We start from the raw sequence: 12721 nt of genomic DNA, 5'->3' as shown, positions 1-12721 counted from the left end.
TTGAGACATGTTAGAAACTAAATAGTGTGTACTGTAATACAATTCCAACTAATTTTGTAATCTGTGGGATATATTAGAATATAGATACACGTAAAAAACATGTAATTTAATATAAATTTTATGTGCCTCTATTAAAATACTATATAATCCTGACAAGATAAAAAAGTTGACTGAACATTATCTTAAAAGGCACCTAAACTTGTGATTGAAATCAATATTTCCATAATATTAGGAGAGGAATTGTCCACTACAAGATATTCATGATATTCAAAATCATGTAATTGATAATGCTAATTACATTTTATCATATTAACCACTTGACTTCACTCTCGTCAGGCATCTCACATTACTGTGTAAGCTTTTTAGTATTAGAAATCGAATATTCTGCTGCAAACTGAAATTTTAATTATAGACAAGGATAAAAATATTTTCATACACATACTTGTGAAATATCGGCAATTTATTAGGATCAAAAGAACTATAGCATATCCAAATTTTAAAATCTTTGAAGAATTCATTAAGTCACGATTGCCGTCGAGAGTGTAATTGATATTATGTACAAATGATTATTTCTTATTGTAATACATTACATAGTTTTGCTTGATTCTCTGTATATATGTCAGTCTTGGATTGCTTTTGCCAAAAACATTTCATTGCCTCTGTGTATAGAGAGCTATCATGAAGTTTTGTGGGAAAAGGATGTAAAAATACAACCATGTAACTAAATCTTTGTTGCAAAAGCACTGCTGGTGATAATAAGTTATTCTTTTAATGTATGATCTTCAGAAAATGATTAAATCAGACCATAATCTTGTATGTATAACATACTGATTAAGAAATCTGCATTATGTAACATGTTAGCATTGATCGAATAAAAATTACAAGTCAGGTGTACATATAAGATATATTAGTCATCAACTATGTAGAAAATAAAAAGGCACATATAGAAAGATTTGTTTTTTAAATCTTATTCACCGGTCATCTACTGTTTATTTAAAATGTCACCAACATGTAATTACCCTTTTTCCACACATGTGCTCTCTACACATGTACTCATTTACTCAGATCTATTGTGATTTCATGTGATGACAAAAAACTTGTAAAATACTATATCTACTTAAAAAATGTCTATCTGTTTGATTTTGCATTGTAACATTTAAGACTGCATATACATTAAATAGAAATAAATTCAAATTATCATAGAAATTTTTGTGTTCCCTTTTCACCTTATATATCATTTGCCTTTTGTTTTCATTGTCTTCCATTTCAGTCTCTTAAATCACTACTTTCTCTTTATACCATACATTCTCTTCATCAATGTAGTTGATGGTATTGACAATAATAATTGTAATAATAATATAATAATAATAATAATGATAATAGTAATGATAATGATAATAATATTAATGACAATTATAATGATAATAATAATAATAATAATAATAATCATAATAATAATAATAATACAATTATAATTCTGAGAATGTGAATCTCAATAACAATAATACAAATAATACCAATAATAATAATAATAATATTAATACACATTAAAAATGTATGTACAATTTACCGACCCAGTTTTAAGTATCTGTAAGATTTTTCTACAAGTACTACGGACAAAGTGGAATAAGTTGTTTTAAATAATTACTTTTTACAAAATTACATTACAAAGTGGCAGATTCAAAAATCTGAGCGAATTAACTATTTATTTTACTATCTAGCTATTAAACTATTTGTCTATCTATCCACATGTACAGCTGCTAAATTTAGGTAAACGCGATGGCTTTATTACAGCTAAACTACTGGAAAGTATACTTGTTTTTATATTATGAGTAGTTATTGCCATTGCAGACAAAAATTTTTGACAAATTTTGGAGAAGTATACAAAATTGGATAATCCAGATAGTCGTTTTAATTTATGTATAAATGAAATTAAAATTGTAGGATTTGTACAAATAACTTAGCAACAATTTGCAGGATTTCAAATATGCATTGCCAAAGATAATGTCGCATTCTTAATATCAAACATAGTTTTTATATTATTCACATAACCACAAAAAAATCACCAAAAAAATGTCTAGTTCTTAAAAATTTTTTAAACGAACAATTAGCATGATGTTCACCATTAACTTCACTTGTTTAACATACTTTATTAAAGGAGGGTCACGAGCCTAAAATGCTGCGGACTGCTTGGTCAAGCACTGTGTCCTTTGATTCACTGGATTGTGATGCACTGTTACCACTACTGCCAGATAATGTATTTGTAGGACGTTTTTTAAGATTAAGAATGCTATCAATGGCAGATTGTACCTGTGCGGTAATGTCATCATGTTCATTACCATTTCCACTTTCGGTTGTTACTTGAAGAGAGCCTGGACATTGAGTTTGAGAATGTAAGGCCAGTCCATCTAGGCTGTCTGTATCTTCTAACAAATCTCGCTCGAGATCAGTAGCACTATTCCAACGTTTTTCAAAATCTGGAGTACTATCCTGTTCACAATTGTCCTTTATAACTGCGTTTTGAACTCCAGAAATACTCGTACTTGGTACAGTAGTACGACATTCACCATTTGCTCGTGTTCTTTCAGTTTTTGATGACCTTGTAACAGCCACAGCACATGCACTATTACTACCACTATTATTTATATTTTTACATTTAAACGAGTCTGTGGTAGATGGATATACACCAAGTTCTTTTTGTATTTCTACCCACTCATCATAATCACCACTAGTGCAATTTGTTGATTTAAGCATTGGTTTACATTCCATTTCATCACTTAGAAAGTCATCTTCTAACTCACGTTTTACAGATACATTAGTTAATGTTGGTGATAATTTCTCTTCTTCTGTAAGACCAGGTTCAACCTTTGGCACTAATGGCTTCTCTTCTTTTTTGAACTCTTCTATAAAATAAATACAAGAAAAAGATTATTATAATAAATAACATAACAGAAGAAATTTATTCATTAATATATTAACTTTACCATTAACTTTAGCCTCTTGTTCTCGTAACCTATTTAATATACTTTGTTCTTCAGCAACAAAAGTTCTATCAATCATCATCAATTCCGACGTCCTCACTTCTCGCTGTAAGTTTAAATTAAGTGATTATTAAAATTTTAAGAATAAAATTACATATTTTTAACATACCATACTCTCCATCAGAAGAAGATACGTGTACTTGTTCATCATAGAATTGAATTTTGATAGTAAATGTTTGGCTGTTTCTTCAAACATCTCATCAGCTTTTGCCAAGTCCTTAGAACTAAGTACTTGCTCATTTAAACAATGATACCGTACAAGACGTTTACAAGCATCACGCTTACTCAAAAATGGAGTGTTTACATCTGGATTTATCGCACCGTTTTGATCAATTTTCAATTGTTGCTCTAATCTGTAAATATAAAAATAAAGATATATTCGTATGCGTATCATTATATTAAAATAAAAGATTATACTTACAAATCACTACGATTAATTTGTCTGCAAATTGGACTGGATGCAGGTCTTTTTATACCTTGTCTTGGACTTACTAAAGGACTTGAATTGTTGTTGGGACTAACGGTTTGTTTATTGGGATTACCACTGGTATTTACAGGACTTTGAATTCTTTGTGGTCCTTTGCCAATCACTCTAGGTGAGGCCACCTGTCCTGCAGGTGATCCACTTTGAACTTGTATTTGAATAGGTGAAGAAAGTTCTTGTTTAACAGGACTTGACATTTGTATATTTGGTTTTATGTCTAATGGGTCTGTTTGACATTGGGTTGATTGTTGCATTCCCATTTGTTGTGTTTGGACTGAAGGTGATTGTTGTGCGTTACTCTGTACAGTAGCTACAGAGGTAATTGGTGGTGAAAAAATTTGCATATTGGCAGAGGACGGACTCAATATCTGATTTCCATGATTTTGATAAATCTTGTGCTGTTTTGTGTGCGTTTGGTGTACATTTTGATTATTTTGTTGTACACATTGTTGTCCTTGCACATTCTGTGATATCTGTAAATTTCACCAATAAGTCATCAATAAAAACATAAATGAAAATTCAATTATGATATAAAAAATTATTATATACCGAAAGGTTATTCATATAACTGTTAGATGAATTATTCTGTACCGTCGAAGATGTACTTGGATTCAAGCTTTGTGAAGTTACCACAGTAGTAGATGGTTGTGTTTGAGTTTGTACAGCTGATGTCTGATTTTTATACGAATTCTGGGATATTATATTTGGTGCCATTGTTGAAACTGCATTCATACTAAAACCCGTTTCTGTACCCTATATAAAATAAAATTGCATAGCATTATACATTCTTTTTACATTACTTTACACTTTTTACATTATAAGTTACTACAAACTTTTTGCTTTTTGTATTAATAATATAACAAGACTTACACTACTAACGTGATGTGTTGAAGCACCGATAACCTTTCCACTTGCCACAATTTTTGCTTGGTCTTGATATAACTTTGTTAAAACGGTTTGATCTGGTTGTGAACCCGGTTTACGAGTTAATATAACTTGTATTTGAGATTGTATATTTTTTAATAATTGCTGTTTTTGAGCATTAAGTTGAATAGTCTGTACTCTTTGAACCATTTGACCATTTGAAGGAACTGATAAATGATTTCCAGGAGAAGATGGAAGTACAGGACCATTTGTAATAATTTGAGAAGATTCACTCTTAATTGGATTTGTACTTTGAGACACTACAGTGTTTATTTTGTTAGAATTATCAACTTTCTGAAGATTAGTTGTATTTGTTGAAATCATTGTCGGGCGGGGAACCGTAATTGTTTTTGTCACCTGTTATTATATTAAATTAACAACAAAAAGGAGACTGAATAGAAAAATGGAAAAAACCTACACATACCTGGGTATTTCCAGAATTTTGAGTAGTAACAGCAGTTTTTGTTCTTTTAATAATTTTTGTCTTCTTTGGCTGGTTGTTACCTAAATTTCTGATTTGCTGTTGATTTAGATTGTCAATAAATTGACTAGGAAAACTAGAATTTTGAATTTGTATATGTTGCGGCATTTGCGAAGGAGCAGCTTGTACTACAATATTCTGTATATTATTTTGAATTGTAGGAGCTCCACCAGAACTATTTACAATTATTTGACTCGTTGGAGTATTGATTTGTACACCTTGTAAATTCTGATTATTTGCATCTGGCTCACCGATCACTATTTTCTGAGTTTGGTTTTGATTTTGTACCTGATTAGTTGCATTTAATTGTCCTGCTAAAAATTGTTGCAACAACTGTTGACTGATTAATTGCATTTGTCCGTTTGCATTTGCAATTAATAACTGTTCATTAGGATTTAAATTACTTAATGCATTTAAAATTTCAGGAGTAATTTTTGGTGCATTATTTAATATATTATTTGTTGTTGAATTAAGCATTGTTGCAGTTTGAGTTTCTACTTTCTGAGATTCATTTTGCTGCATAGCATTAGGAGGTGGAGCATTTGTAATCAGAATATTTTGATGTTGATTATTTTGCTGCGTATTTAGTCCTTGTTGTATAGCATTAACCGTATTCTGGGATTCAAAATGATGCGTATTCACAGAAGAAAATGTGTTTGCTGCAACAACTTTTTGTTGTTGTACATTAACGTTTTGTTGTTGTACATTTACATTTTGTTGCTGTACATTTACATTTTGTTGTACACTTGTATTATGCAAAATAGCAGATGTATTTTGTTGTTGCATACTCGTAATAACATTTTGCTGTGCATGAGTTAAATCACCAATGGCAGACTGCAAATTTTGTTCAATGTTTTGTACATTACTAGATGCATTTTGCTGTAAAACATTAATTGTATTTTGTTGAATACTAGAATGTTGTTGCAAAACATTCATAGCATCATGCTGCATTGCGGTATTGCAAGAACTTTGTTGTTGTAACATGTTTAAAGAATTATGTTGAGCATTTGATCCAGAAGTTTGAAGATTTTGTTCAAAAACTTGTTGGACATTCTGCGTTTGTACAGTCTGTGCTGTTATTTGCTGATGTTGATTATGCTGATATATTGGTGTTTCTTGTTGCAGTGTTATTGATTCCTGCTGATGACTTTGATTACTTTTTGTCACTATGTGTTCATTTTGTACAGTTAAATTATTTGGTAAGGATTTTTGAACATGAGCAGCACTCTGAGATATTTTATTTAAATTTTGTCGCACATTAGTAGTAACACAAGCATTTGTAAGTCGCACTTGACTAGATTTCTGTGCAGAGACATTAGAATTTTGTTGATTAGTAGTCGTTTGACTTGTATTAGTCAATCGAGAATTTTGTACACTGAATGTAGTACACGAAGGTTTTGTTGCTAAAACATCAGAAGTTAGAACATTACTGTTTGGTTGTGGAAGGCTAGAATTAGATGACTGATTAGCTTTTGTTGTTGGTGTGAGATTTTGTACATTAATATTTTTCGATGCTTGCATATCCAATGTTTGTAGAGATACAAGATTGTTTTGAACACAAACATTTAACACAGGACTGGATTCTTGAGGAACATTTACACTTTTCTGTTGATTGTTTGATTTCGAGCATACTTGCACATGCTGTGGACTAGTAGCACAAGTAACACTTTGTGGAGCTGCAGAACTTACAGTAGTAGTAACCGCTGAAACACTGGATGATAAAGGTGATTTAACGAATTTTTGTCTCTGTAGCACAGTACTTTGTGTAGATTGTGTCGTCGTTTGTGCTTGTCCAAGAAGATGAGAAATAATTGGTGAATTTTGTCCACCACCTTGTGTTAATGATCGTATCAGTGCTTGAGCAGTAGCTTGATCCATTTCAGGCTGATTTAGTTCTGGTGTACGGTGTAAAACAACTCTTCCATCTTCTCCAAGAGCAAATCGTAATTGCCCTTGTACATTCTGCACAGGCATCTGAAGTTGGGCAACAAGTTGGCTATTAAATGTCTGAGATGCAGACGTTTGTGTGTTCGTTGTATTTGGTGCAGGTACTTGTATCAAATTCTGAGCAGAACTGGTAGGTATTGTAGGTACTTGAGATGAAAGTTGTCCCAGGTTTTGTCCCGAACTTGATTCAACTTGAACTTGACAAGAAACATCTGATTCAGTTGTAAGATCAGTATCAAAAATATCATCATCATCTCCAATTCCTGATATTTTCATTATACTAGCAAGATCCAGTCTTGGTGGTTCATCATCTTTCCGTTTTGCTTTCTTTTTCTTCTTTGCTTTTTTCTTAGGAGGTGGTAATAAAGTTTGCTCAACAACAGCTTGCGTACATGGAGTGTTACCAGTATTGGAACCTGAACCTACTTGTGAAATTTGTGGCTGAGGGCTTTGTACCATTGCATTTTGAATCACTATGGAATTACCAGTCCCTGAATTAGCAGCTATATTAAAAAATAAATAATTTTAATATAAATATTTTTTAACTCTTTTATAGAAAAATATATTTAAACAAATTTTCAAGTATATTATAAACACTTACGAGGTGCAGGACTAGAGGGAGTATGTCTAATTACTGGAGATGCAGCTGGAGGAAAACCATTAGGTACAGCAAAAAATGTAGGTGTAATGCCTTGTAACTGCATACCTTGTGCTGTGACGACTCTTACTAACTGCTGTTGTGTTAGCTATAAAAAAAAAAAAAGAAACAGATTTATACAAGAACATATTTCTTCCACTATATTAACAAAAAAAATTGTCTTCCTAATTTTGTTCATGTTATTATCCTAATATATTTTTCAATATTGTAATATTATTTACACTAAAGTAACTTATCTGAAACTTGCAAAGATGCTACATATAAAACATAAAACACATATAAGATCCAACTGTTGATATAGCATGTAAAAATGTTGATGAACTTAAGTAATATTTAAAATGACATATAAAAATAAATTCATAAAGTATTAAGTAAGCAATGATTGTGAACATGATGAAGTTGAATGGCTGAATGGATGAAACCATCACCTGTGCAGTATGTGTTTGTTGCTGGGCGCTTGCTGGCGTTCTTAGTATGAGCTGAACACCACCTGGTTGTTGCTGTACAATAACGGGTCCGGTTGACGGCAAAACCTATGTATGAAATGTGATAAACATATGAAGCACAAAGCAGATATTTGTGACACTAAAATGCATGTAAGCTCTTACAATAGATATCAAGCATATTAAAAATATTTCATATAATATTGATAACTGCTAAAACAGGCACAATGTGTAAACTTTTAAATGATCACATAACAAAGAGACATGCACATGATGAATATCTTAAACAGATGTTATTACCTGATTTAACAGTAGACCTTGTGCTGTTGGTATCATTGTAGCTGTTGTAGGATTTGGTTGTGGTCCAGCAAGAACTAACTGTGGCTGAGTTTGTTGTGTCACCTTATAATAATTCAATATTTCATGTTTTAATAGAAATAAATAATGTCTCTAAGATATTTCGAATAGAATAGACATTTCAAAATATATTACTTGATTTGTAATTGTAGTATTAACACGTTGTTGTTTTTGTTGTGATCCAGCAGCTTGTTGATTTGGAGGTTTTGGTAAAATTTGTGGTGGCTGTTTTGCCGGTTTAGTCGCAGCTATTTGAATTTGTTGATTTCCAATTAAATGCGTCCTAGTAACCAACTGTGTTGGTGTTGATTGATACCCCTGTGGTGTACCATGAATTATTTGCAATACTTGCATGCCTTGCTGAAGTATTGGTGTATTGGGTCTAACCTGGAAATGAAATAAATGTTTGTGTTCAACTTTTTTTTATTTTACATTAATGTAAGTTGCTTCTTACCACAGGTGGACCAGGACTCCCACCAGGTGCTGGACTTCTGTTGTTCAGAGAGTTATTTCCACTTAACAGATGAGGACTTTTTGCAGGAGGATATGGACTAAGTACAGGACTCTGTATTTGGCTAACACTCATTGGACTCTGCATTGGACTTTGCATTTGTATATTAAAATTATTATTTGATGTCGATGTTCCAACAGGACTTGGACTATTTCTATTAGATTGTATTGAGTTTGATGCTGGACTTCTAAGTAATAGTCTGTTAGGACTAGGGCTTGGTGTAGGTGGTGCAATATTAGATGCTGGACTTTTTAATGGTATTGAAAATGGACTGCTTGGAGAACTAATATTTTGACTTTGAATGTTCTGCATAGATTTTACAGTATTTATTGTACTGACCACATTTGATGGCTGAGATGAGCCCGTTAATGTTACTGATGAACTTAAACCAGGGTTAATTCCCTGTGAATACTGTCGCTGAGGTTGAAATCCAGTTGTCTGAGAAGAACTTAAAGAAGAAGTATGGCTCAGTGACATATTCGGTTCGTTTGATGCAGATATATGCTGCACATTAGATGTTGATACATTAGATAAATTTGAGTGCATTGTACCAAGATGTGGAATATTTGTAGTGAGATTCACGTTTGAAGCGTGATTCACATTTGCTGTGGTTGAATGAATTGGTTCGCTGGAAGTGCTCGTGAATATACTGGAACTTGTCAAGGTACCGGTATTTGACATTTGTGAAATAGTAGAAACGTTTGAATTCGGGTGCTGCGATATAGCAGAACTTGGTACATGTGCAATATTTGACCCAACAATGTGTGGTGCAATGCTTTGTATACTTTGTATGGCTTGGAATGGAAATTGTGTACTGCTGGAATTTAGACTAGTTTGAGTCAATCCAGTTGTTAAAGCATTAATAGGTCGATTGAGACCTTGATTTATACCAGAATTTATACTGGTAGTAGTTAAATTTGTATTTATATTTGGGGTAATAGCAGTTAAGCCAGATACACCAGAGCTTGGGGATGTAAAGTTTGTGCTCAAACTGGTAACATTCTGGTTTATGTTTGAATTTAAACTTGTCAAATTCTGATTTACATTGGTAATTCCAGTATTCACACTGGGCAATCCAGAATTTATATTTGTTGAATTTAATGTATTGAGCCTATTAATTCCAGTATTTATACTATTTATATCCTGTCCCAAACCAGATAAACCATTATTAATACTGTTTGAACCAATATTTGAAGTTAAATTTGAGTTTATGGTATTCAAGTGATTGAGGCTAGGATTTATTGTAGTTAGTCCTGTATTTATACTTGGCAGGCCCAAATTGAGCAGAGGATTTGATGTAGTGATAACATTAGATGTGAGGGATGTAAGGCTAGTATTTAGAAGTGATAGTGGCAATCCCATATTAAGGCCCACCCCAAAAGTGGGGGTGGCCGGGGGTAGGCCCATACCAGTCCCCGAGGGATTTATGGTACCCTGATTTAAATGGTTTAACTGGTTTACATATACTATATGGTTCCCAGTCGTTGACCTATTTCCTTGGTCTTGCGGCTGTAAGATTTTGTAATAGAAACAAATATTACTTACTTACTTTAATGATATATCTTTCCAAATAAATATATATTTTTAATTACTTACATTGTTTGATGTTTGTTGCAAAGCAAATGTCAATGACTGGCCACTCGAATTTTGAGCCTGCAATTGTTGTAACTGTTGTAACTGAAATAAATTGCAGTAAAAATATGATACTAAGTATTATATGAATTTTAGAGTATCATTGAAGGTTTATTTAAAAAGTTCATACTTGCTGATGTGTCAAAACAGCAACAGGATTGTTACGCCGAGCAGTCGGGGAGGTTGTAGAGGATACTGAGTCCCCGAGAAGAGGGCGTGACTGAGGCTGCTGCATGCCCACGCAGCCCCTCTTTACTCCGGGCAGCGTCTAGCCACCTTTTCAGCTTATCTATGTTTGTTTCTATATACCCCTATATATTTGTAAGACATTATGAAAGTTATTAACTAAAATCAAGATAATAATAACTAAATTTAATATAAATATATAGCTATATAAAATTATACATAATTTCATATTTTAAGTTTTTAATAAATGTTGTATGTAAACCAATTGCAGAACTTACCACTCATAAATTACAACTCAATGACAGTAGAAGACTGTATTTGCGCTACGGCGCCATTCAACGCGTCTGCGACCTACGTCTCCTATTCCTGTCATGCATGTAACTTCTTACTTCATCTGTTGTTTAGGCAATACCCTTTTATGTTTTCAAAATATGTTTATTTACATGGATTGTTGATATTAGTTTTTAATATCACACTTTAATGTTACCCATGTTTTTATATTAATTTCTTGTATATAGTAGGTAGTTCTTCTTCGAACTACATTATCCATTAAAGAATAATTGCACAACTGCATTTTGAAAGTACTCTGACTTATCTTTAAAGCACATTTGTTGCAAAATTACATCCATGTATAAACACAATTGAACTACATTTTTCCATGACATAACATCAGAATTTGGGCATATAAAACAATTTTATCACTTTACAAATACTATATTCTGTATTATCCCAATTTATCAAATAACATTTAATAGATATCCTTTAGTAATCCATAGATATTCTTTAGTAATGTTTAAAGCACTAATATCAAGTCATTTTACATTTGAACTACAAACATAGTTCAGAACTGTTTCAAGTTTGGTGTTGTTTAAAAATGTCACATACACTACACTTATGGCTTCACAGATTCTATATTTAATTTGCACCCTGTAACATGTAAACAATATTCAATTAGTCATTGTAGATAGAATAACACTTTATAGTTTCATTCGAATAGCGTTACTTCTTTCGAATTTGCACTAAACTATTAATATTTAAGTTTGTTAGAACTTGTACTATAGAACAAAATACATAATACTACTGGGTAATAATGTCATGTACACTATGTCAGGAATCATGACAATTTTATGACACAATAACACTTGCATGTACAAGTAACCATTTTAAAGTGGAAAAAAAGTTTTGTAGAAAAATTCGACAGCTGGAAGCATATTTTGAGGTTATAACTTGCGCGCCTGTGTGCAAGCATACGTGCCACACAAGCCACTTACACGCATACAAGGGTCGCATACATCTCACTCTCACTTATAGGTACCAGCGGCGCGCGGATGCACACAACAAAAGCCCAACTGACAAGGCGTAAACAAAAGAAAAAGCAACCATCTGTGAAAAATTTTTCGGTTCGAATAGCTGAGAAACCCAAAGAAGGTATCCTGGATACAACTATTTCATATTGACGCGGAAAAATGCGAATAGCGTCGTGATGAAAAATTGTCAATATTACCTCCGCGAACGCGGTTTTGCCACCCGTGTTTTCTTCTCGCGATTTTACGTTTTTTCACACTTCTTTTTGCATGATTTTAGTTCTAGGCACAAAATTTTATTCTTTTACAAACAGAAACAATATAGATTAGGTACATAAGAGGAAAAATTCTACTTAAAATAATAAACTTCTCTGGTACACGACAGTTTCATGTACGCGTTACACTATTCGGTGGCAACGGCCATCATGTATTTGTCAAGGCTGCCATTAGCACAAGTCTATAAAATCCCAGAGCTTTTACCATTGGCGACACCTCGGTTATGGTACTGTAACTTTTTGCAGCACCCATTTAGCAAAATCTTTATCCTGATTGGCCAATATTTTACTTATGACCAATCAGTAAATAGAAAGTGTTGATGATCTTAATATGATAGCTTTTTCAAGATTTTAAACAATACAGATTCGCTAAACATTTTTATTCAATTATATCATAAGTACTTAGTAAACTCGACAATTATTATTATGAATAAGTGATTTTTGAAATTATTTGCCAACGCATTTACATTATGTATAT

At 32.5% G+C, this 12721-nt stretch overlaps 1 protein-coding gene across 4 annotated transcripts; it reads right to left on the bottom strand.

Moving 5' to 3' along the window:
- Positions 1–442: 442 nt before the first annotated feature.
- LOC117153581 (BRD4 interacting chromatin remodeling complex associated protein) lies at positions 443–12403 on the bottom strand. 4 transcript variants are annotated; one of them, XM_033327743.2, is made up of 16 exons: positions 12169–12403; positions 10943–11591; positions 10609–10789; positions 10443–10523; positions 8790–10355; positions 8471–8722; positions 8279–8380; positions 7964–8068; positions 7479–7623; positions 4874–7380; positions 4396–4806; positions 4075–4278; positions 3463–3998; positions 3151–3394; positions 2985–3087; positions 443–2903 (listed from the first exon to the last, which is right to left on the bottom strand). In XM_033327743.2, the coding sequence occupies exons 3-16, from the start codon at positions 10711–10713 to the stop codon at positions 2164–2166; spliced, it is 7101 nt and encodes a 2366-aa protein (XP_033183634.1). In that variant the 5' UTR covers positions 10714–10789; positions 10943–11591; positions 12169–12403; the 3' UTR covers positions 443–2163. The 4 variants fall into 4 exon arrangements, with proteins under 4 accessions (XP_033183634.1, XP_076476009.1, XP_033183635.1 ...); XM_076619894.1 differs by having other exon boundaries at positions 4117–4278; XM_033327744.2 differs by having other exon boundaries at positions 10443–10499.
- Positions 12404–12721: the final 318 nt, after the last annotated feature.

Source organism: Bombus vancouverensis, chromosome 1, assembly GCF_051014615.1.
Source record: "Bombus vancouverensis nearcticus chromosome 1, iyBomVanc1_principal, whole genome shotgun sequence".
NCBI lineage: Eukaryota > Metazoa > Arthropoda > Insecta > Hymenoptera > Apidae > Bombus > Bombus vancouverensis.
This window is presented reverse-complemented; position numbering and strand designations above follow the sequence as displayed.

Excerpts from the sequence above, each read along its gene's own strand:
- LOC117153581 (XM_033327743.2), bottom strand. The coding sequence starts at position 10,713 with ATGCAGCAGCCTCAGTCACGCCCTCTTCTCGGGGACTCAGTATCCTCT. Across the intron at positions 10,524-10,608 it reads CTGTTTTGACACATCAGCAA|TTACAACAGTTACAACAATT; the intron begins GTATGAACTTTT and ends AATTTATTTCAG. Across the intron at positions 8,723-8,789 it reads GGAGTCCTGGTCCACCTGTG|GTTAGACCCAATACACCAAT; the intron begins GTAAGAAGCAAC and ends TTTCATTTCCAG.